This window comes from Bos indicus, chromosome 4 (assembly GCF_029378745.1).
Source record: "Bos indicus isolate NIAB-ARS_2022 breed Sahiwal x Tharparkar chromosome 4, NIAB-ARS_B.indTharparkar_mat_pri_1.0, whole genome shotgun sequence".
In the NCBI taxonomy this organism is placed as follows: Eukaryota; Metazoa; Chordata; class Mammalia; order Artiodactyla; family Bovidae; genus Bos; species Bos indicus.
Window position 1 is genome coordinate 29,129,206 of NC_091763.1, and position 26,073 is coordinate 29,155,278.

General features: G+C 37.6%; 1 protein-coding gene across 3 annotated transcripts in view; it reads right to left on the reverse strand.

Annotated features, from left to right (window-relative positions):
- Positions 1-215: 215 nt before the first annotated feature.
- The window catches only part of MACC1 (MET transcriptional regulator MACC1), a 95,740-nt gene continuing 69,882 nt past the window's right edge, over positions 216-26,073 (reverse strand). For all 3 annotated transcript variants that reach the window (XM_070787570.1, XM_070787569.1, XM_019958521.2), the window contains 2 exons: positions 22,931-23,119; positions 216-3,879 (listed from right to left, as the gene is read on the reverse strand). In XM_070787570.1, coding sequence (XP_070643671.1) covers positions 3,667-3,879; positions 22,931-23,119 — 402 coding nt within the window. In that variant the 3' untranslated portion in view covers positions 216-3,666. The remainder of the gene's footprint in view (positions 3,880-22,930; positions 23,120-26,073) is intronic.

Below are 26,073 nucleotides of genomic sequence, written 5' to 3' on the forward strand. Positions count from 1 at the left end.
TTAAATAAGCAGAGTGACAATATACAGCCCTGACATATTCCTTTTCCTATTTGGAACCAGTCTGTTGTTCTATGTCCAGTTCTAACTGTTGCTTCCTGACCTGCATACAGGTTTCTCAAGAGGCTGGTCAGGTGGTCTGCTAAAAAGAAAAGGTAAAATATGTATGCGCAAAAGCCACAGATTTCTACAACAGTTAGTGAAATACTGAAATACTGTAGTGTATCCATAGTCACTTTTTATTTCATGTTGTGGTCTAGAAAATAAGCATGCAAGAAACCAACTTTCAACAATTATGTTATTCTGAAGAAAGTCTTTGGGTTAACCCCAGCTCTTTATAACTCTGAAATTCACTAAATTATACAGCAGCACGTGAACGAAACTTCATACGGAAGTAAGGGGAAGACGTTTGTAAATATAAAAAGAAAGAAATCTATTTTAACTAGAAAAGCCTTCAGAGACATAATTTTTATTATCTCCTTTTACTTTATAGTGCCTAAAATATTCCTTAGACATGAAAAAAATATAGGAAATAAAATTTACAAAATCACAGTATGAAAATTCATTTTGAAACTTCCAATTATGTATAGTATTGTATGATTTTGAATGTATTTTCTTCATTGTATTTACATATAACATATTCAAAGTTATTTAGCAGTAGCAACATGTCTTAGACAAACACCATCCATTAACGTAGTGCATTCTGCTCCTTCCAGAGACCTAGTTATCCCCAGTTTCAAAACTTCATGTGGTATTTTCTACATTACAGAACATGAAAGTGTGCTGTACTCATGACTGGCATGAACATTAATGACACACCATTACTTGCACCTCCTTAATTGACTTTCATATTAAGGCTTTAACAGAAGGAAGTAGAGGATCTGTGGCTTACATAGAAAAATTACTACATTGTAAGCTGAGCACTGAACAAGAATCTCATCCTAATTCATCATTAGGCGAAAAGCCTGAGGAACTGAAAGAATCAGCTATGCTTTTTCCAGTTTCCAAATGCTTGAAGAAGTTTTACATTAATGGCTTTTGATGCTTTTAATGATGTCAAGGATGGGATTTAATTGCCTTATTAATTCTCTTGATTTGCTGCCAAATGTTAAAGGCAATTTGTGATTACTAAGCTAATCTTTTCTGATTATGAAAATCCATTATAGGAAGAAAAATATAAAATTCAGAAAAGTGGAAATGATTTATAAAAATGTTAGAATATATTTAAAAGAACAGAATGTTTGGACATGGGTTTAAAATTCCTCTGAAAGGATTTGTTATGAGATTGGAAGATATCTTTGTGTATATTAATATTTAAACTGTTGTTTCATCCTTAAATTACAGAGATAGTGCTGTTCATTTTTAAAACTCTTCTCAAACTTCCCAACCACAATCACAACACTCTGATGTGATAAACCTGAGTGATTTATTTAATCTTACTGCCCTAATCAACTCACAAGATCTCTGTTGTCTCAGATCTTAGAGCCTGGAAAAACCCAGTTATTAATTCCTTATTATCCTTTCCCGAAATTCTCTGGTTTGCTGACATGCTAATAAGATTCCAAGAATGTTCTAAAGAAAGCAAAAGCAAAATCACCACTAAAAATGATTGTGTTCCGAACTTACAGATTGTTTCTTTTTTCTCCCTTCTCCCTGAATTCATTTTCAACTGAAATAAATTCTGTCCTTGAATGTGTGTACATAACTCCTTGGGCAGGCTGTATTCACTTATCATCAAATACAAATATTAAAAGCCTTAAAGATCTTAAATCCTAATTCAAATTACCTTTGCCAGCATACCAAATACCTCAGGGTAGGTGTATTAAAAGCTCTAAAATGATTCTGCTTTTACTTTTTAGCCAAATGGACATGTTTTATTCAGGATCCCTAAATAAAATCCTTATTCAGCTCATCCACATTACCTTTGAAGACTTCTCTTTCTTTCCCTCATTCCTTCACCCTTCCCAGCCCTTCACCTTGGGTACATGCATCTCCTGAGCTCCCTTCCGGCTTGAGGGCTTCAGTGCACTGAGGAACTGCCCCGCCACCCTCTCCAGACAAGAAGCAATGTCTGATCCTCCTTCAGGCGCATCATTTCTTTACCAGGGAAAACTTATGCGATCTCCCTGATCCTCATGATTCCCCCCTCCCCTGCCCCGAATCTATATCTCTTGGCATTCCAGCCTTTCCTCTGCAGCTGGTATTGCAGATGCCATTTTAAATTTAATTGTATAATTCTTTATTATTGCCTCTATCACTTCAGCAGTACTGAAGTCAGGGGGATCATGCTGTTTTTTCCCATTATTAATCTCAAACATCTATGCATCTGCCACAAAGTGGGTACACACACTCTGTCAACTGAATGACAATAAATGAGTGACTGTCCAGGGCACATAAACAGAGGCAGGCAGCCAAAGGACTGGACACAGGAGTAAGCACAGACCAGCCCTTATCAACTCTCTAGCAGTTAGCATTCATACTTGCCTAAATTTCTGTACAATCTTTGTATTCCAAAAGATTTATAAGACATTCTGAAATACACACACATACACATGATTACACAAACACCTGAGCATGCACACACACACACACAGGTATCAGTGTTTCTGGTAGATAAGATGGCTGCATTCAGCAGTAAGAAATCAGGCTTTTAAAAAATAACCCTTCTTTTCAAAAAATCTTTGAAAGTTAAAAGAATTACTCTGCATTATGATCCTGAAGAAAAAGTTGAAGGATTAGTTAGACCTCAAGATGGAGGAAGGTGGTAAAAATTCCAGTTGGTGTATGCAGACAACAGATTTCCAGTCGTATCTTCCTTCTGGCACCTTCATGAGATGGTAGAATAGAGCAGAGAGCTTAATTAAAAGGAAATAATTACCTATAAGTTTTAATATGCATTTTGTTTTTTTTTAAACTATATTCCCATGTGCTATGTTTGGGACTAGTGCACTGGAACGACCCAGAGGGATGGTATGGGGAGGGAGGAGGGAGGAGGGTTCAGGATGGGGAACACATGTATACCTGTAGTGGATTCATTTTGATATTTGGCAAAACTAATACAATTTGTAAAATTTAAAAATAAAATAAAATTAAAAAAAAAGAGCCAGATTCTGCAAACAGAAAACCTGCTTCACACTGGCTGTATAGCCCTGACTGTCCTCTCCAGCCCTTAGTTTCTTCACATGAAAAATGGGAATAATCCTAGCAAATGCCACTGGAAATAAAAGTGATCAGGTAGAGAAAGTAGGTAGTCTGATGCCTGGCCACAGAGCATTGCTCCCTTCTCCTCTCCCTCTACCTGTCTGCTGGCAAAATTCCAGTGTTTAGAGAGCCTCTGGATTATCTGGGTTTCTGTGTGATGTAATTATGCTGGCAGTCATTTGCTTTAACTAAAAGAAATTAAAAGTAACTTTGAAAGGGAGAAAGAGTTTTTTCTTTCCATTCTCAACAATAAAGCAGCTTAATGTTTGCATGTGAAAGGCAGATACAAAAATACATATTTGATTATAAAACCCATCCTTAGATTTTGTGCTAGGCTATGTTTTCACCGGGAAAAACTTTTTTTTTTTCCTTAAAAGCAATACTTTTCTGAGATTCTTTTCCTCTCTCTCTCTCACACACCCCCCTTTCTCCCTCTACTCCTTCCTCTCAAAAACATATCCTTCATTTCTATACTTCCTCAGAAGTGGAGAATGCAGTTGCTCTCAAAACCTCTAAAGAATTCACTAGTATTAAAGCTCCAGTTAAGTCTCGCCACTGTTTGGTCACAGGGTTTTTCATTCTGTCCAAAGCCGATTGTAGGTCTTGTAACACATCTCTGTAGCTGTTTCCATAGTGAGCACTCCAAGTATAAAGAAAATCATAGGCAGGTTTCCACATCATCTATACAGAAAAAAAAAATTAGACTAGTTTGTAAATAAGTCAGAGAGGAAAAGAGATGCTTTAAAAAAGGGTTAATAAGGCTCTTAAAATTTGAAAACAGAATACTAATTATATGTAAATATATATATGCATATCTACACATACTTATTTAATGTCACAGATGATGCTCAGTCACACATTCAGGTGCAACTCTTTGTGACCCCACGGACTATAGTCTGCAAGGCTACTCTGTCCCTGGAATTTTCCAGGCAAGAATATTGGAGTGGGCTGCCATTTCCTCATCCAGGGGATTTTCCCAACCCAGGGATCAAACCTGTGTCTACTGTATCTCCTGCACTGGCAGGTGGGTTCCTTACCCCTAGTACCACCTGGCAAGCCCAATACCACAGAAAATATGTTTTAATAACTATCACTCCTCTGTTATATCCCTGTGTTTCTAAAACTATAGATTAAAAAAAAAAAAACAGTGACCATAAATAGGGCCTTTTTTTTCTAGATTCATCTAAACACTGCTCATTTTCTTCATGTGAATTCCTTATGCAATTTTTTTATTATAACAAATACTACTGAGATAAACTTTTCACTCTCTGACACATTTTTAAGGTGTAAGTCATAACTCTTTTATTGTTATATATATCTGTGGTGATCTTTACCACACCACATATAACAAGAAGGAGCTAAACAGTATATCTAATGCTTTAAGTCATTGTATTTGAGCAAGTCTCAGTTCAGTTCAGTCACTCAGTCATGTCCAACTCTTAGTGACCCCATGGACTGCAGCATGCCAGGCCTCCCTGTCCATCACCAACTCCCAGAGCTTATTCAAACTCATGTCCAGAGTTGGCAACACCATCCAACCATCTCATCCTCTGTCGTCCCCTTCTCCTCCTGCCTTCAAACTCTCCCAGCATGAGGGTCTTTTCCAGTGAGTCAGTTCTTTGCATCAGGTGGCCAAAGTATTGGTGCTTCAGCTTCAGCATCAGTTCTTCCAATGAATATTCAGGACTGATTTCCTTTAGGATAGACTGGTTGGATCTCCTTGCAGTCCAAGGGACTCTCAAGAGTATTCTCCAACACCACAGTTCAAAAGCATCAATTCTTCAGCGCTCAGCTTTCTTTATAGTCCAATTCTTACATCCATACATGACTACTGGAGAAACCATAGTTTTGAGTAGACGTACCTTTGTTGGCAAAGTAATGCCTCTGCTTTTTAATATGCTGTCTAGGTTGATCATAGCTTTTCTTCCAAGGAGCAAGCATCTTTTAATTTCATGGCTGCAGTCACCATCGGCAGTGATTTTGGAGCCCCCCAAAAATTCTCTCACTGTTTCCATTGTTTCCCCATCTATCTGTCATGAGCAAGTCTATAAATAAGTAAAAATGTAGCTTCATGATCAAGTCAAAAGGAACACAGAAATATACTTCTCTAATTAAAAAACAATTTAATGATACATTTTAATAACCAAAAGAAGGAGAGATATTCAATACTTCATTGTGCTTTCTCTAAAGCACCTACCCATACTAATGACCTCATTGTTTCCATAGAAATAAATGTACGTCAAAGAGGAACCTCACAAAAGAGCGTGTATATAGTGGTAACCAAGGCAACCAGCCTCAGAGAGAATAGAGACAAAGGCTGACCAAATAAGACAAACTGCAGAAAACACACACACAGACAGATAGCCACGTTAAAATGCATTTTTTTCTAGGATAATAAAAAAATGAACCCTGTACTTGTAATGGGAATATTTGGAATATAAACTTTGTTACTTGCTACTTTCTTGGGTTCGCTAAACTAATTCATTTGTGATTTTATCACTTTCAAAGTGCAGGAACACAGACTGTGACATATTATGCAGAGCTGCCCCTTTAAAATTGAGCCTCCAGTAACAGTAATATCACGTGAAGCAGGGCCTTGAGATCTAATTGTCATCCTCCACTGATACCCCATATACTCTGCATTGAAGCTAACAGAATGAAAGACCTAAATAAGGAGTTCTGCTATGTTTCATTTCAATCTATATATTAATAAAAGAGTAGGCATCAAGACAAAATTATAATTTGATGTTATTTATTCAAATGGCATTCCTGGGAAGCCATGAACACCTGTATTTTCACCTCTCCAGGCAAAGCTTGATTCTTCAGGATACTGAATGGAAGATAATTATCAGTTAAACCATATTGATGTGGTCTTGATGCAGCAACAGAAATCACACCGTATTTCTGTATATAAGATTTATCCTTACCAGGCTGATTTATAAAGAACTGTATCTTCCATCACTGGCAAACTGTGAATGAGGTGTTCTCTCATCTACTTTCCTGAACACTCACACTGAAACCAAACTTCCCAAAGTGTAGGTTCCACTAATACTCTGCCATGCAAGATGAGCTGAGGTACAGTAACAGAGCCTTACTGTCAGATTCAGTCTTGCCTATCACTGCCAAGATGCACAGAAACACTAACTACAGAATAGTTTATTCTGTACTGGGTATATCTCAGTTAAGTTCTGTTCAGTCACTCAGTCGTGTCCGACTCTTTGTGACCCCATGGACTGCAGCACGCCAGGCCTCCCTGTCCATCACCAACTCCCGGAGCTTATTCAAACTCATGTCCTTCGCATTCGTGATGTCATCCAACCATCTCATTCTCTGTTGTCCCCTTCTCCTCCTGCCTTTAATCTTTCCCAGCATCAGGGTCTTTTCAAATGAGTCAGTTCTTTGCATCAGGTGACCAAAGTATTGGAATTTCAGCTTTAGCATCAGTCCTTCCAATGAATATGCAGGACTGATTTCCTTTAGGATGGACAGGTTGGATCTCCTTGCAGTCCAAGGGACTCTCAGGAGTCTTTTCCAACACCACAGCTCAAAAGCATCAATTCTTCAGCATTCAACTTTCTTTATAGTCCAATTCTCACATCCATACATGACTATTGGAAAAACTATAGCTTTGACTAGATAGACCTTTGTTGGTCAAGTAATGCCTCTGCTTTTTAATATGCTGTCTAAGTTGATCAAAGCTTTTCTTCCAAGGAGCAAGCGTCTTTTAATTTCATGGCTGCTGTCACCATCTGCAATGATTTTGGAGCCCCTAGAATTAAAGTCTCTCACTGTTTCCATTGTTTCTCCATCTATTTGCCATGAAGTGATTGGACCAGATGCCATGATCTTAGTTTTCTAAATGTTGAATTTTAAGCCAACTTTTTCACTCTCCTCTTTTACTTTCAACAAGAGGCTCTTTAGTTCTTCTTCACTTTCTGCCATAAGGGCGGTGTCATCTGCATATCTGAGGTATTGGTACTTCTCCTGGCAATCTTGATTCCAGCTTGTGCTTCTTCCAGCCCAGCATTTCTCATGATGTACTCTGCATATAAGTTAAATAAGCAGGATGACAATATACAGCCTTGAAGTACTCCTTTTCCTATTTGGAACCAGTCTGTTGTTCCATGTCCAGATCTAACTGTTGCTTCCTGACCTACATACTGATTTCTCAAGAGGCAGGTTAGGTGGTCTGGTATTCCCATCTCTTTCAGAATTTTCCACAGTTTGTTGTGATGCACACAGTCAAAGGCTTCGGCGTAGTCAATAAAGCAGAATTAGATGTTTTTCTGGAACTCTTGCTTTTTCCATGATCCAGTGGATGTTGGCAATTTGATCTCTGGTTCCTCTGCCTTTTCTAAATCCATATCTAAATCTATATCCTAAACCTCTGTAAAAGCTTTAAATTTGTAATCTATGTCAAATTCATTTAAAATTCCCTGATGTTCAACTAACTGGCACAGTATTTTTCAACTTTTTATATATTGTTTAAAATGCTAATGTTTATAGCTAAAGACATTTAAGATTTTATTTTAAGCCCCCTGGTGACTGAGTCTGATAAAAAGATGTATTTGATGATGTATTTGATGATATGATATATTTGATGTATAAGATGTATTTGATGATATGATAAACAGCAACTCATTTCATTTCAGTACCAAGATAATGACACAGTACCACAGGGAACAGATGCCTCTAAAGGACAGTAAATGGGTAATTTTCAGGTTGTGCACTACGAGGCAGATTCAAAGTATATGCCTTCACTAACTTTCTTGGGTAGAAAAGCTCTGTTTCAAGTATCTTGTCACAGCACAGCAGATTGCTATGTATAGAAAAGGCCTGAGGCATACTCAGTCATAAAGCAGCCCCTTGGTGCTGTCAGAAGCAGGTAATACACCAAGGTGATATGGGAATTAGAAACTACAGATTCAGAAGTCCAATGGTCTATCTACCTACTTAATAAGGCAGCAGCAGCTGCTGCTGCTGCTAAGTCGCTTCAGTCGTGTCCGACTCTGTGCGACCCCATAGACGGCAGCCCACCAGGCTCCCCCACCCCTGGGATTCTCCAGGCAAGAAAACTGGAGTGGGTTGCCATTTCCTTCTCCAATGCATGAAAGTGAAAAATGAAAGTGAAGTCGCTCAGTCGTGTCTGACTCTTTGCGACCCCATGGACTGCAGCCCACCAGGCTCCTCCATCCATGGGATTTTCCAGGCGAGAGTACTGGAGTGGGGTGCCAAAGGCAGAGGGCCATATAATCCCTTCAAGTTTGGTAATTTGTACTCATAGCATAACAGTATGGCCAGTTTTTGCAATTCAGTGGAATGTGGATAGATTGCTGAGTCCCAGACCCTAATTAGGACCTCTGAAGTGGGAAATGACTTCCCAGGAGTCTCCTGTATTTGTCAGAAATACAAGGACGCATATTGCCCCTACACTCATTAGAAATCCCCTGGAGTCTAAACTATAAGCTACCTAGAAATAGGTATAGTGGTTTTGGACTATAAACACATGATTAACTTCATGATTTGTACTAAAACATGAGCACATTTTGCATCCCGTTTTTGCTCCTATTTGCTGCAAACTAAACCTGGATATTCCTTCAGTGGAAAATGTGTTCTGCTATATATAATATCATTGGTGGCTCTCAATACTGATGACACAGAAATACCACTGTGGCACACATTCAATGAAAATGTTTGAAATACATTGTTGTTACTTATTTCACTTTTTAATCAAAATTATTGAGCAACTGCTATAAGGAATTTTGTTACAAAAAGGAATAAAATGAATATAGCAGAGCTCTTGTTTTTAGAAGCTTTATAGCATGGAAGGGAGATTGATTCTTGTAGAAACACTGGCCCAATGTATGAATAGACAAGATTTGGTAGTAAATAATAATTAAGAAAAATTCAAAACTACTTGCATATTGTAATTCAATGTACGACAAAAAAGTGGCAGTTCCATCAACTGAGAAGCACTATGCTGTAATAGAAAGATGAGCATTGATTTCAGAATCCTGGGTTCATATCCAATTTCCTTTTTCTTTTGGAGTATTCTTGCCTGGAATCCCGTGCAGAGAGGAGCCTGATGGGCTACAGTCCATAGGGTCTCAAAGAGTAGGACATGACTAAAGCAACTTAGCACCATATGGCAGACATGGGATAGTTACAGTAAATGTATCAAATTATCAGAGTTTTGAATGTTTATTCTATAAAACTGATAATACTCTCTCTGTCTGTGTCCAAAACACCTCATGAAGTGTCTGGCATATAGGATGCATTTAATACTTATAAATAGGATATGATTGTACTTTTTGGTGACGAAAAGATAAGCAGTATGGTTTTAGCCTTACTGAGTTTGAAGTAAAACAGGGGCTATCTGTTATCCCCAATAAGAAACTGAAATAGAGAGATGACCTCTAGGGAGCAGGCAAGGGTTTAGCATAATTCATGCTAAAGTGATGGTGAAGAGCATGAGAGTAGAGGAAAACACCAAGGTAGAAAATAAAGGTGTAAAAAGTTTAACCCATAATGAAGTCTACAATTGGGTACCACAATTAAGAAACAGAAGCAATAAAAGGGTGGAGAAAAGCTGGTGTTAGAGTAATAGAAAAATGAAACAGATTGCTTCATGCTGCAAAAGTTAAGGCCTGATAGTATCCCCCAAAGGACATTCAGTGGTTGGCTCACACAAATTTATGTTCATGCAGTCTCCCAATTCCATGTTCAGTGACACACTGGAAAGTTAAAGTCATCCATGTTGGAAGAATTTACACCAAGGAAAGTGGTAAAAGCTATAAATTAGGGCTTTTCCTCCCTGGACAAACTTGTAAAACTACCAGCATGGCACTCTCTCACTGAAGGTGTCTCTCTTCTGTTACTTCTGCTACTTGGAACATCAAGTGATGTGGAAACATGAAATAAAATGGAGAAAATTCAGGATTTTGCCAATTAATAGGACTTTGGTAACCTTGGAGGAGGCAGTTTCAAGAGAGTGGTGAAAGGGAGACTGCAGGTATAAGTAGGTGCCAAGGAACTGGAAGCCACAGAACAAATGGGTCGCATCTGGAATTTGGAAGTTAAAGGAAGAGAGACAACACTAGAAGTAGAGGCAGTGGAAGATAAAACTATGTTTCAAGGGACAATAATCTGTAAAAAGTGATATTATATAACTGAAGGGAGAATTTGGTTTGAATCCTAACTTAGCCAGATGGAGAATTTAGGGCTGCTGAGGATTAAAGAGGCAGCAAATATAATATACTCGAGGTGAAAAGTCAATTTTCTTTAGGCAGAAAAGACATAAACACAGACAAACATTAAAATAATTATGGAGTTGGGGCAGGTAGTTAAGGGGGCAAGTATCAAGAATAATTGAGAAGGGATTAGATCAAAAGCGTATGTTGTAGTTATGTACTTGATACACGGATGAGAAATATTAAATTTGGGGATCTATATTTTCCCTCAAAAAGCAAACCTCTGCCAAGCACAGTAAATATAACTTTTTCTATATTAAGATTTGCCTTAACAAAGCATGATAGAAGTCCAGCTTTCATCAATGCAATAGTCTAATCAGTTGTTTGTTGTCCTATATGGTATAGATATATGACAATAGGGCTCAAATTCTTAAATACTTACATTTTTCTTTCTTCAGCACTTTTTATTATCTAAAATATTTCTAGTTTTCTTAGCAAGTGAATATATGTTATCACAGGCAAAGACAGAAAACATAACTTGCATACATTAATTAACTATGGCCTTTATGTCCATCACCAACTCGATGGATATGAGTTTGAGCAAGCTCCGGGAGTTGGTGATGGACAGGAAAGCCTGGCGTGCTGCAGTCCATGGGGTCGCAAAGAGTCAGACACAACTGAGTGACTGAACTGAACTGAAATGGTGGACTTTATGAAATTATATCCAAATATACATACACAGTAAGACAACAAAGGATTCTAAACTTTATAATAAATTAAAGAGAAAACAAAATTATTTTCTCTGGAAAAGTTTGAATGAATAAAATGAGTAGAATAAACAATTTTCTTTCTAGGATGATCTAAGTTAAATCTAAAAAAAAATTGGAAATGAGTTGTAGACTGCCAAGAACTCTTCCAGGTTTATGTTATCTTATATCTATTCAGTGGATTAAAAATAGTTCTTCCTCTCTTGCTCAATGCTATGATTTAAGGAAAGATATTCAGGAACTCTGCACTAAATGCTCTGACTAATCAAAAGGACAACATGCTCTTGAAGGTTTGTTTTTGTTGAATTTTTTCCTAACGACAAAACAATTTCCATCAGCCTTCTCATCTTTATCATAAATATTTGACACAGAATATCATAAATATTTGACATCATTCTCATCTCTTTACTCTTACTTAGACTTTTCATGTTAACTTCATGGTGTTTATGGGTTCATCTTTGAATAGGAAGCATGAGGCTGATGAAAGCCAAGAGTTGTTAATTTCTCATCTCTGTGCTATGATCTCTTTGTATAAAGGGCAGCAGCATCAGTAAAACGTTTAACCTATGAAGTCTGAGCAGTTTCCAAATCCTCAGAATTTTTATAGTAGGAATATGTCTTTGATTTATCTTTCAGATACTAGAAGACAAATAAAAAGGTAAAGGAGCAGTGAAAAAATGGTGTGTGATGCGAAAAGAAATGAAACAGGATAGAGTTTTCCAAATTTAGAGTGCTTGTTCCTAAAAGCCAATCAGACGAATTAGATAATGCACTAGATAATGAAATGCAACATGAACAAAAGCAATTCAAATTGAGCAAAGCATTCTTCATCTTATTTTAGCTCATAAAATATGAATAGTATAAAGAATGCAAGTGGTTTTAACTACGTTGAGATAATTACATTTTGCCACATTAAAGAATTAATAATCCACCTACTTTCCTCATGAAACTATAGAAGCAATGTTTCATTTTAAGCACAATTATCTGACGTATCAAGGCAAATTTGCCTCATTAGTGATTATTATATGCATTCTATCTTCAGTGCATCATTTACAATATCCAGGTGGTCCTTCCATCACCTGTAGTTGGTAAGTACATAAATATTACTAAAGAGGAGGTTGCCATTATCTTCAGAAAAGAAGGGAGACTAACATATCAGGGGTCACTATTTCCTTAGAAAGGAGACAGCACTTGGACTTGGTTAAAATTTGACCTAAGATTCTCTTGGAAAAGTCTCTTTGGGCAGAGACAGCTGTGTTTGCTCTAGAAATAACCTCTTCAAACTTCAGGGATTACGCATGAGCCAGAAGAAGACAGAAGACCCATTCCTTGCTACTACATCAAAATAGTCTAACATCTTAGGAAAACCGAGGTAGGAAAACCTAGGTAGGAAACGAGTCCTGGTCACCTGGCTATAAATATGAGGCCATTTCACTAAAGTATTATCACAAATTTATTTCAGTATTAGATTTTTAATAAATACTAATTTAAGTCTTATAATTAGCTAGGCTTTGGTTTTCTGATTTTTTTTTTGTGATCATTAATAATAAAACTTGATAGAGAAAAATCTAAATTCTAATACAAATATTAGTGTTTATAAATACATTTAAAAATATCTTTGTAATATTTAACCTAATATGACTATGACTTCTATTTGATTTTTAGTGTGGTAATCAGATACATCATTGTTGCTGTTTAGTCACTCAGTTGTATCCAACTCTTTGTGACCCCAGGGACTGTAGCCCTCCAGGCTCATCTGTCTGTGGAATTTCCCAGGCAGGAATACTGGAGTGAGTTGCCATCTCTTATACCAAGGGATCTTCTTGTCCCATGGGTCAAATCCACATCTCCTGCATTGGCAGGTGAATTCTTTACCACTGAGCCACCTGGGAACCCAATTAGATATATAATGCAGAATTAAGCCAAATATCATAGGAATACATTACACTGTGATGTCTTTTTTCTTTATTCTATCATCTAAAAAAGAAGGAGTGTATATTTTTAGAATTACAGATTATAGCACCAAGCATTATAGTACTCTACAAAATAAACCATGATAGTCCACATGCTATGTCACTGTGCCAGATCTCTAGTACAAACAGTGAAGATCTGAGAAATTATTCTACTCACTTTACCACTGGTAGATAAATTTTCATATAATATTTTCTGTTTTTAAACAAACTATTAATATATTTCTTACTGTAAAACAGCAGCAAACCATAGACATAAGCACCAAGGCTAGACCTGAGCCAGGCCGAGATACAAAACCAGGCAATACCACATCCTATAAGCAGAGTCCATATGTTGCAGTGTGAACCAGAAAACCATAAGAGTACAAGGATGTTCCTTTTACTTTTTAAAAAATATATTTTCCAAAGAAAATTAAATGCTGTTAAGCCAGTAATAAAAATCTGATCAGCCAGGTTTTTTTTTCCCTCATTTTTTCCATGCATTACCATTTGCCAGTCTCTCAGAAAAGAAGGTTTACAATCACTGTGGATTTTTCCCTTATCTACATTCTTTCTATGGTTACTCTTGGCTATATTACTTAAAAATTAGTATACTTCATTCCCTTTTTGAAAATCACACATTGTCACACAGTTGTCAAATTCACCTATTCCTCTTAGACAAAATAATAAATAACATGTATTTAGCTATTACAATGTGCAAAGCATTGTCACAAATATTTCACATATTTCAATCCTTCAAACATCTGAAGAATAGGAGAGTATTATTTGCTTCATTTTACAAGAAAAAATGATTCCTAAAAACAGTTAAGTAATGTGTCCAAGGTCTTAGGCTAATAGCTGGTAGAGCTAGAACAGAAACCCAGACAAGGAACTTTAACCAATGCTTGGGCAGTCATTCACGACTCTCCAAAATATATATGTCCAGCCATATCTCCTCATAATTATTAAAATGACCTCTCTCCTCAAACACTCATATTCTCCTCAGTGGTCTCTAGAAGTCACTGTATCCAGAGCCCTGAAACCTCCTTCTAGTCCTCACCAGTTATTAACATGTTACCTATCCTTCAGGACTAAGATATGCCCTCTGAAAGCTCCTGATTCTTTGATTTTCTTTTATTTAGTTAACTCTGAAAAAAGTTATCATCAGTAGAGCACAGTGAATAGAACTATGTGTAAAACAAAGCTAGATTTAAATCCTAGTCCTGTCACTGATCTGCCACGTAATTCTGGAGAGCTGACACAAATGTATTCACTCAGTTTGCATATCTGCAAAAAGAAAACGGTTTAATGTCTGCTTTGAAAAGTTTGTTGAAGTAAAGGAGATATTGTAAAGAAAGCGCTCATAATGATTAGATGACATGCAGTAAACATGCAACAACTATTATTCTCATTATTATTTATATTTGCTTATTTTAGCATCTAATCATATATGTCTTTGAAATATAACAATGCAAATATTAACAGTTTATCCCAATTCCCATGACAAATGAAATGTGACTTCAGAGAGAAAAGAATCATATCTTTCATTCTGTGTTTGCTGTAGTTCCTATGTTCCAATGTTGAGAACTGATAATCACAGAAAACATGTTAATTGTATGGATGATTTATATACTGAATAAGGATACAGAGGTGAGAGTCTAAAAAAGTAGGAATAACTCCATATAGAACTTTCATTCAGCTATAAAAATAATAATAAAATTACCTGTTTAAGGATTCCTACTTTACCATATTGAAGCTAGACTTAGAATAAAGTGCTCTGAACACTACAGCAGCCAGTTGGAGAATGAGGAGGGAAAAGATTGTAACTAGAAGATAAGACAGAGAATTATCTTCTCACTGATTAAGTGCAGACGGCAGAACATATAAATATTGGCTGTTACAACTCTCTATAGGTGGATGGTTTCTGAGAGGAGAAAATATTACCATTAGGAATGTTGACTTCACTGGACTTTTCTATGGGATGATGGCCCATTTTGGTAAATCAGATAAGAGATCAGCCTCAGCAGGTTTATTGTTGCCTGTTGAAGTGGAGGTGGAGCCCAGTGGGCACGGCCAGAAGGTAGTTTAAAAGGGGAAGTGAACCTTTAGTGTCCTTGGTGAATAAATGTTCACACTGAATAAGATGGAAAGAGCACAGCCTTTATTGTTAGACAGGGGACCAGTGTGAGACAGTTGCTAAGGAAATCACTTATGTCATAAATGGTAATAATCTCCAGAAGGTTAAATAAAGAATACCTAGTTTAGGCTGGTGAGTATCTTGACCCCGAAATCCCCAGCATTCTACTTGTAAAATACAAATGCTTTTAAATATGGACTCATTTTTTAAATATTTTATTGCTACCTATTTTTTAAAATAAATAGGCTCAGAAAAACTCAGAAAAAAAATTTTACTAACATTCACAGGAAATTTTTCTTTGTATAGTGTAAATATACATTTTTCTCAAAAGAAATACTCTGAAAAACACGTTTTGCTTATAATCATATTCTGCTGCTGCTACTGCTGCTAAGTCGCTTCAGTCGTGTCCGACTCTGTGCGACCCCATAGATGGCAGCCCACCAGGCTCCCCCGTCCCTGGGATTCTCCAGGCAAGAGCACTGGAGTGGGTTGCCATTTCCTTCTCCAATGCATGAAAGTGAAAATTGAAACTGAAGTCACTCAGTCGTGTCCTACTCTTGTGACCCCATGGACTGCAGCCTACCAGGCTCCTCCATCCATGGGATTTTCCAGGCAAGAGTACTGGAGTGGGGTGCCATTGCCTTCTCCAAAACAGTACTTGTTTACCTCAAAAGAAGGTGTTAAGGGCGAAACAGAATCAAAAAGATACAAGATGGAGGAAAGAAACAGCAGAAGGGCAGCTACAAATTCAACCACAGCAACAACTGTATGGAATGTGAGGGACCCAAACACCCCAGGGAGAACTGGGAGACTGCCAGGATGAAGCTAAACAGCAAAACCCAGCCACACACCAGGACACAGTGCAATGTACATACAAAGACTAAGACAGATTAAAAGGGAAGAGAGACAGAAAAAGATACACTCTGCCAACGGAATGAAAACTGAGGTAGCTATATCAACATCAGAGGTTGTGTAATTTTGCTTTTTATGTAGGAATTGTGACATCATTAGAAAAATTGAATAACTTTTCTTAAAATTTTACTTGGGGAGATGGTTAATTTAAAATTGTTGTTCTCAGAAATCTCCAGAGAGAAGCTTTTTTCATCTTATAAAAGAATAAAAAGTGGCCAAAAGAAAAAGTGGAGAGTGAAAAAGTTGGCTTAAAGCTCAACATTCAGAAAACGAAGATCATGGCATCTGGTCCCACCACTTCTGGGAAATAGATGGGGAAACAGTGGAAACAGTGTCAGACTTTATTTTTCTGGGCTCCAAAATCACTACAGATGGTGACTGCAGCCATGAAATTAAAAGACGCTTACTCCTTGGAAAGAAAGTTATGACCAACCTAGATAGCATATTCAAAAGCAGAGACATTACTTTGCCAACAAAGGTTCGTCTAGTCAAGGCTATGGTTTTTCCTGTGGTCATGTATGCATGTGAGAGTTGGACTGTGAAGAAAGCTGAGCGCCGAAGAATTGATGCTTTTGAACTGTGGTGTTGGACTCTTGAGAGTCCCTTGGACTGCAAAGAGATCCAACCAGTCCATTCTGAAGGAGATCAGCCCTGGGATTTCTTTGGAAGGAATGATGCTAAAGCTGAAACTCCAGTACGTTGGCCACCTCATGCGAAGAGTTGACTCATTGGAAAAGACTCTGATGCTGGGAGGGATTGGGGGCAGGAGGAGAAGGGGACGACAGAGGATGAGATGGCTGGATGGCATCACTGACTCGATGGATGTGAGTCTGAGTGAACTCCGGGAGTTGGTGATGGACAGGGAGGCCTGGTGTGCTGCAATTCATGGGGTCACAAAGAGTCGGACACGACTGAGCAACTGATCTGATCTGAAAAGAAAAATGTGATACTCTTTTTGATAATCCATTCTTAAATTGGCTGAGGTGTTGAGGCAAATTTTGATAGAATCATGACATGGCTTGAAAAAAAGAAAAAAAATAAAATGAGCTTTTTAAATTCCCCGTCCCAAGCATAACTCCCAGCTCTGCCACTCAGCTACTATACTGTATTTGAATGGATGGTCAATGCGTAGGGGTTAAAGTATAAGGACTCCAAAGTCAAAGGTCTGTGCTCCAAACTTGGTTCTGTGAGTTTCTAGCTATGCACGTTTGAGCAAGTTACTTAGCCTCCCTACAGCTTAGATAACATTAGTGTCCACCCTACAAGTTTTTTGTTCAAAGGATTAAATAAGTTAATTTTTGAACTGTTACTGGAACAGCGACTGGCACAGAGTAAGTGCCAGATAACTGTTAGATAAAATAAAAATAGAACAAAGGAAAAAGGAAGAAGTTGAACAGCAAGAAAAGTGAGTGAAAAGAAGCTGATTGTAGGCACTGGCACACACAGGAGGAAATTTTCTAAATGTGTGTCCACTGAGGAAGTGAGATAAAGGAAATAAAAAGCAGCATGGGAACCACAAGAATTTGTTATCTCCTTGCCCCAGTTTCAATTCCCTCCCTCTGCATACCCTATCCAGAATTAATAAAAGTATGTTTTGAAATCAACTGCTTAACCTGTAAATTAATCTTATTGAAGAATCATCTCCTCCTTAAGAAAAAAATATTGTACAGGTTTTTTTCTTTTTTCAGAGACCTGGAAACCAGCATACATTTACCCTTTACAGTACGTAGTCTAAAAGGTAAAATTTTTATAGATTATTTGGAATAATTTCTAAACATTTAACCACATGCACCAAAGTGATGGGGGCTTCCCGGGTAAAGCTCAGCGGTAAAGAAGACACCTGCAATGCAGGAGCCGCAGGAGACGTGGGTTCGATCGCTGGGTCGGGTAGATCCCCTGGAGGAGGGCATGGCAACCCACTCCAGTATTCTTGCCTGGAGAATCCCATGGATAGAGGAGCCTGGCGGGCTACAATCCATACAGCTGCGAAGAGTCAGTCATGACTGAAGCAACTTAGCACGGCAAGCACCAAAGTGAAGATTGTTAGTGCTTATCGCAATAAATTAAACAATAGGCTCTAGAAAGACACACAGAGGTTTTCCTTTCCGGTTCTGAGTATTTATCATCCTCAGGCATAGACTTAGTCATTCGTGATTTGGGCTGTGCTAAAGTAAATAAAGGAAAAGTAGGCTGTTAGCTGGCCTTTATGAAGATTTGCGGGGAAGACAAACTGAAAACAACCACAATTTGAGACAAGTTGGATATTTAACAAAATTTCTTGATAAACAACTCTAAGTAAAATCTTTTTAAAAACAGAGCTTAATGAGAACAAAAACAAGCCCTGATTTCAACTGGACAACTTTTTTTGGAAAGATTTTTTTTTTTTTACAACTGTTTTAGCTTCACAGCACAGTTGAGAGGAAGATACAAAGATTTCCCATTTATCTCCTGCCTCCACACATGCATAGCCTTCCCCATTATCAACATCCTTCACCACAGTGGTATATTGGATACAACTGATGAATCTACACTGATACATCATAATCACTCAAAGTCCATAGTGTAGGGTTAACATCTATGTACATTCAATTGGTCTGGACAAATATAAAATGATATGTATTCATCACTATGGTGTCATATTGAGTTTTTTCACTGTCGTAAAAATCCTTTGTATTCTGCCTATTTATTCCTCTCTTCCAAACTCTGGCAACCACTGATTTGTCTCCATAGTTTTGACTTTTCCAGAACATCATATATTTGGAATCGTACAGTATATAGCCTTTTCAGATTGGGTTCTTTTCTTTAGTAATGTTATTTGAAGGATCTTCCATGTCTTTTCATGGTTTGATAAGTCATTTTTTTATGTGCTGAATAAAAGTTCATTGTCATGTAATATTCTATTATAGCACAGTGTACTTATCCATTCACATTCACCTACTGAAGGACATCTTGGTTACTTCCAGGTTTTACTAATTACAAATACAGAAGCTGTAAACATTCATGTACAGGTTTTTGTGTGGACAAAAGTTTTCAATGCCTTTGAGTAAATACCAAGGAGCAGGACTGATGGATCATATACCAAGAGTACGTTTCATTTGCCGGAAACAGCCAAGACACTCCAAAGTGACTGTGTAATTCCACGAACAGTGAATGAGGGTTCCTGTTACTCGTATTCTCAATAGCGTTTGGTGCAGTCAGTGTTCTGGATTTTGGCTACTCTAATAGGTGTGTGAGTGTGTGTGTATGCTCAGTTGTATCTGACTCTTTGAGACCCCATGGACTGTAGGCGGCCAGGCTCCAGTCTGCAGACACACACTGCACACACAGGTGACATAGTTACTTCAAAGTAAGAAAATTTTCTCAAGAAATTAATACCCAGTTCTATGCTCAAAAAGGAAGCAGAGAATATAGATTTTGCCTCCTATCAAGTCATTATCTAACTAGAGAGATAATTTTTCCTTAACTGAAATATCTTGAAAATGTTTGCACTCATGTGAAACAGAGATACAGGCCATTTTATATGTACTCATCACTGGAATATTTTTATTTCAGTTCAGTTCAGTCGCTCATTTGAGACCCCACAAACTGGAGCATGTCAGGCTTCCCTCTCCATCACCAACTCCCAGAGCTTCTCAAACTCATGTCCTTCCAGGCGGTAATGCCATCCAAGCATTCATCATCCATCGTCCCCTTCTCTTCCTGCCTTCAATCTTGCTCAGCATCAAGGTCTTTTCCAATAAGTCAGTTCGCATCAGGTGGCCAAAGTATTGGAGCTTTATCTTCAGCATCAGTCCTTCCAATGAATATTCAGGACTAATTTCCTTTAGGATTGACTGGTTTGATCTTCTTGTGTCCAGGGGACTCTCAAGAGTCTTCTCCAATACCACAGTTCAAAAGCATCAATTCTTCAGTGCTCAGCTTTCTCTATGGTCCAAACCTCACATCCATACATGATTACTGGAAAAACCATAGCTTTGACTAGACGGACCTTTGTTAGCAAAGTAATGTCTCTGCTTTTTAATACACTGTCTAGGTTTCTCATAGCCTTTCTCCAAGGAGCAAGTGTCTTTAATTTCATGGCTGCAGTCACCATCTGAAGTGACTTTGGAATCCAAGAAAATAAAGTCTGTCAGTGTTTCCATTGTTTCCCCATATATTTGCCATGAAGTGATGGGACCAGATGCCATGATCTTAGTTTTTTGAATGTTGAGTTTTAAGGTAGCTTTTTCACTCTCCTCTTTCACTTTCATCAAGAGGCTCTTTAGTTCTTCTTGGCTTTCTGCCATAAGGGTGGTTTCATGTGCGTATCTGAGCTTTTTTGATATTTCTCCCAGCAATCTTGATTCCAGCTTGTGCTTCATCCAGCCTGGCATTTTACATGATGCACTCTGCACCCTGTTAAATAAGTAGGGTGATAATATACAGCCTTGATGTACTTCTTTCCCAATTTGGAACCAGTCCATTGTTCCATGTCCAGTTCTAACTGTTGCTTCTTGACTTGCATACAGATTTCCCAGGAGGCAGGTCAGGTGGTCTGGTATTCCCATCTCTTTAAGAATTTTCCACAGTCTGTTGTGACCCACACAAAGGCTTTAATGGAGTCAATGAAGCAGAAGTAGATGTTTTTCTGGAATTCTCTTGCCTTTTCTGTGATCCAAAGGATGTGATCTCTGGTTCCTCTGCCTTTTCTAAATCCAGTTTGAACATCTGGAAGTTCTAGGTTCATGTACTGTTGAAGACTAGATTGGAGAATTTTGAGCATTACTTTGCCAGCATATGAGATGAGTAGAATTGTACAGTAGTTTGAACATTCTTTGGCATTGCCTTTCTTTGGGATTGGAATGAAAGCTGACCTTTTCCAGTTCTGTGGCCACTTGTGAGTTTTCCAAATTTGCTGGCATATTGAGTGCAGCAATTTAACAGCATTATTTTCTAGGATTTGAAATAGCTCAGCTGGAATTCCATCACCTCCACCAGCTTTGTTCATAGTGATGCTTCCTATGATCCACTTGACCTCGCACTCCAGGTGGTCTGGCACTAGGTCAGTTATTACACCATCATGGTTATCTGAGTCATTAAGATCTTTTTTGTATAGTTCTTCTGTGTATTCTTGCCACCTCTTAATATTTTCTGCTTCTGTTAGGTTCATACTGTTTCTGTCTTTTATTGTGCCCATCTTTGCATGAAATGTTCCCTTGGTATTTCTAATTTTTTTTTTTTGTATTTCTAAATGTTTTGTTCCCTTGGTATTTCAAATTTCTAGTCTTTCCCATTCTGCTGTTTTCCTCTATTTCTTCGTATCGATCATTTAGGAAGGCTCTCTTGTCTCTCCTTACTATTCTTTGGAACTGTGCATTCAGATGGATATTTACTTTTCTCCTTGCCTTTTGCTTCTCTTTTTTTCTCAGCTCCTTAGACAACCATTTTGCCTTTTTGCATTTCTTTTTCTTGGGGATGGTTTTGATCTCAGCCTCCTGTACAGTGTTACGAACTTCTTCCATAGTTCTTCAGGCACTCTTTCTATCAGATCTAATTCCTTTAATCTATCACTTCTACTGTATAAGCGTAAGGGATTTGATTTAGTCAATAAAAAAATGACTCATATGTCTTTGTGGTAAATAGAGAAAATATTTATATAACTTACACTGAATAGTATACTTTGTTTTAATGTTAATAAAAATTTTGAATTTTACGTATTTGCTTTGTTTTACATGCTGTGAGAAATGGAATATTTCCTGCCATACCAGCAAACAAGGATCACAGTCATCAGTGATTCTAGTCCTTCAAATGTGAATTCCTGAGTCCTAAGGGTACCCAGGAAGAGCACCTGAGCTCTCTGGCCCATTGGGCCACAGTCACTCCCTACAGTGAGCATGGAGGAATTCAGGATGTGAAAAATGCAGGATGCTGGGCCCAGATGGCTGAGATGCATATTAAAGGAATGATTTCAGTAAGCCCAGACTCGTATTTTCCCATACACAGAAAAGTGCTACATTCCTTAACTTGAGATATCTGGTTTTCTGTAATTTACCAAATACTTTTGATGTTCAGACTACCTGCCCTTTGTTGCAAACTTCTATATGACCTGACTCTTCCCCCCACTTCCTCAGAGCAGTTCTTTCAGGGATGCTCAAGATGCTGCTTCCCAGGCTTAACTCTGCAAAATTTCCAAATAAAACATAACTCTCAACTTTTAGTTTGTGACTATATTTTAAGTTGACATCTGTCATTCTGTATTTGATGTCTATAGTTACTGTATGCAAAATTGTGAAGGAGATAGATAACGCACACAGATATCTCTAGCTATTGTTACCAACGACCTCACACCATTTACTCTCTTAAATGTTTTTTTGTCACCAAACATTATTTACCACCAATGACTGATTCTATTTTTGAAGCTGATAAATACTTACTATTGTGTCCCTTTTCCTTGTCCTGACTGGGTCCCAACTCTTTCCTTCAAAGTTTATCTTTTCTCTGCTTCAAGTTCTTATAGCCCTTCATAACAACTGCCTATCTCATTTGGTCAATTTATTTGATAAAAGGCCATATGCAATCCAGTAGGAGAAACATCAATATATCTTAAAGGTTCTTAATACCATTAAAGAGTGACATGAGTATATTTCAGATAACATCAATGGTTGTAGATTCAGTGATTTCAGTGAGTGGATCCTTTAGGACACTCCCTCAGTCAGTTAGTATATGCAGTGGACTCTTGACTGCATTTGATTTACTTTGTCTGCAGTTTTTTACTACCTAGATGAACAGAAATCTTACCTCTACAGCCAAATCTCCAGATTTTCCTTGGTGAGGAATTTCATATGCCTCCATTTGTCGCTTTGTGAGTCGCACTAACTTTTCAGCTAGTTCCCTCCAGCCTTTCCCAAGCTTGACAGCTGAAGTCAGAATAGCAGCCTCTTGGACAAGATGCACTACTAATCCTTGGCAATCAATCTTCAGCAGAGCCTGCAGCAACAACTACATGTCATAATTTAAAGCAAATAATTTGAACTTTTATCTAGAAATTAAATTTGTTATTACATATTCTGGAAACTGGCATCCTTTTTTTCACCACACATATATTTGAGTTTTCTAAAATTCAAAGAGTTGATTTACTTTTAAGCAAATCCAACAAGCAAAGTACAGAGGATACAAACTAGATCAGAATTAAGTGGAGTTTCAGGGCTAACTTGGTAACTAATTATAGGGCCTTAAGTAAACCACTCAACTAATATGTCTCTTAACATCCTTAATTACCAAAGGGGGAAGTTGAATTAGCCACTTCCAAAGATACCCTGAGGTTTTAGCAATTAATAATTTATTAACCCATGATTATTCACTATACAAACAGTAATTACTTTCCTTCCAGAGGACTGGCTATAGGATTTCTAGAGTGAGCACACAGCTGTCGGTAAATACTACTTAATTTTTTAATCAAAATATGATTTAAAACTCCCCAGAATTATATGTGTTGCATAAAAATGAGAAACTTAGACAACCTTCAACAAAGCTATTGCTATTAATAACTTAAAAAATTAACTCTCTTCCTTTATCATCAATGTGCTGCTGCTGCTAAGTCGCTTCAAGTCATGTCCGACTCTGTGCGACCCCACAGACGGCAGCCCACCAGGCTCCCCCGTCCCTGGGATTTTCCAGGCAAGAGTACTGGAGTGGGTTGCCATTGCCTTCTCCGTACCATCAATGTAGTTAATGCTAAATTTAAATCACAAGGTATCAAATATAAAACACTTAGGTTTCAACGATGCAAAAGAGAAAACCTTCAGACTCTTTTTTCTTCCTTAATTAAGCACTGAGCTTTGTCAGTCGCCACGCATGTTTCAAACAAGTCTACGAGTTTCTCTTTTGTCTTGAATATATTTCTAAAGTACAAGATGAGATTTATCTATCTTTCTTTTCTGTTCAAATAAAAATGTTCAGTAGTCCCTCATCATTTAATGGCACTTAAAAGCTTTTTACTTATTGTTTCATTATGAAACAATAAGTAAAAATGAATGACTGAGTGAAGCAACTGTTAAAGTCCAAGGAATGTTCATTCTTATGGATGCATTAGGAGAACTACCCATGATCTCTATACATGGACTATATTTATCTGTAAATTTATGGAGAGGAGTTGTGACCTCAGGGAGAAGCAGTGCTGAGACAGCAGGCCCCTGAGGGTGCCTTTAGTAAACTGTGGAGTGGGTTTAGCTTATCCCAGTTCCTTGTTTTAAGGAAAATAAATTTGCACTTAAAAGTTATAAAACCTAAGTTTAAAATCCAACTCCACAAAGAATAGGAATTTAGATAAATCACAAAATGTCTCTATTTAATGACTTTTAAAATGGATACGATAGTAATACTACCCCATCTAACCCCCTAAAATCATTATGAAAGTTGAATTAGATGCTGAAGTTCTTAGAGTGTCAAATTCCAAAATACATAAAGACAGTCTTAATGTCTAGATATGATTAAGGAAATTGTAACCCACAATCTTTATAAGTTCATTTCCAGCTACTCCAAGCTGGAATCCCAAGTATACAATCCAAGAAAAAGGTACTCCTAATTCCATTGACTGTATAGTCCATGGGGTTGCAAAGAGTTGGAAGCAACTGAATGACTTTCACTTTCACTTTTCACTATACAAATAAAGTTTCAAGAGGTAGCATCTATACCATATGCTTCATCATCTTCTGGTTAGATAACTAGGCCTTAGCTCTTTCCTTTCAGAAATTTTGAAGCCTCCACTGAGGCACAACATGAAATTGTAGGAACTACTCCCTTAAACGAGCTCTCCACCAGCACTGTCTAGTCAGTCACCAAAGTGACTCAACTATCATACACTAACATAGAGTAAGTGTAACCCAGCTTAAACTTTAAGACCATTTGGTCAATATAACCTTTTCTGCCACAAAGAGAAACAAGAAAGCAATTTTCAGTTCAAATTTTCATGGGTCCATGCTGAACACAAGCTATGAGAGGTCATGAGCTATTGCAAAATGCATGTGCAGCTTCAACCAGGTAGATCAGCCAATGACTGTAAATACCCCGGATTAAGTGAGGATACATCACACCATCATAAAACCACCTATTTAATTGGATATTGGGTTTTAAAAATTTACCCTTCTCAGTATCACTGTAGAATCATAAAAACAATTGAAGAGTATCTGTGTGTGTGTTAGTTAGTCGCTCAGTCATTACTTGACTTTTTGCAACCCCATGAACTATAGCCCACCAGACTCCTCTGTCCATGGAATTTTCCAGGCAAGAATACTGGAGTGGGTTGCCATTCCCTTGTCCAGGGGATCTTCCTGACCCCGGGATTGAACCCAGAGCTCCCACACTGCGGGCAGATTCTTTACCATTTGAGCTACCCAGGAAGCCCATAAGCCCACATATATATATAGTATATATATACTATACACATATAGTGTGTGTGTGTGTATATATATATATATATGTATACCCTATATCATGTTAGCTATTGTTAACATCACAGAATAAACCCCTTGCCAAAAATGTTTTCTCCCATTTTGCACTTTGATTAAAACTTGACTCCTCTACATGAATCTGCCTCACCTAACATGAACCACTCATCTCTTATAGGCCACCAGTTTCGCAGTTATAATGATACTTACTACACACCAATACACATACTTAAATATCTTTATATATATATATATATATGTACATTGTTAAAAACTTTATTTCAGGGAAATATAGTGGTTTTATGTGTGGCTTTGGAACCAAAAAGATTTCAAATCCCATCTTTGATACTAACCAAATGGCAGATCTTGGGCAAGTTGCCCAACCTCCCAAGACTCTGTTTCCTCTATTTGAAGAAGGAGATACTAACTAGACTTATCCTGTATGTTGGTTAAAATGGCCAAGTGAAAGAGTATGTATACAGTGCTGGGCACAGT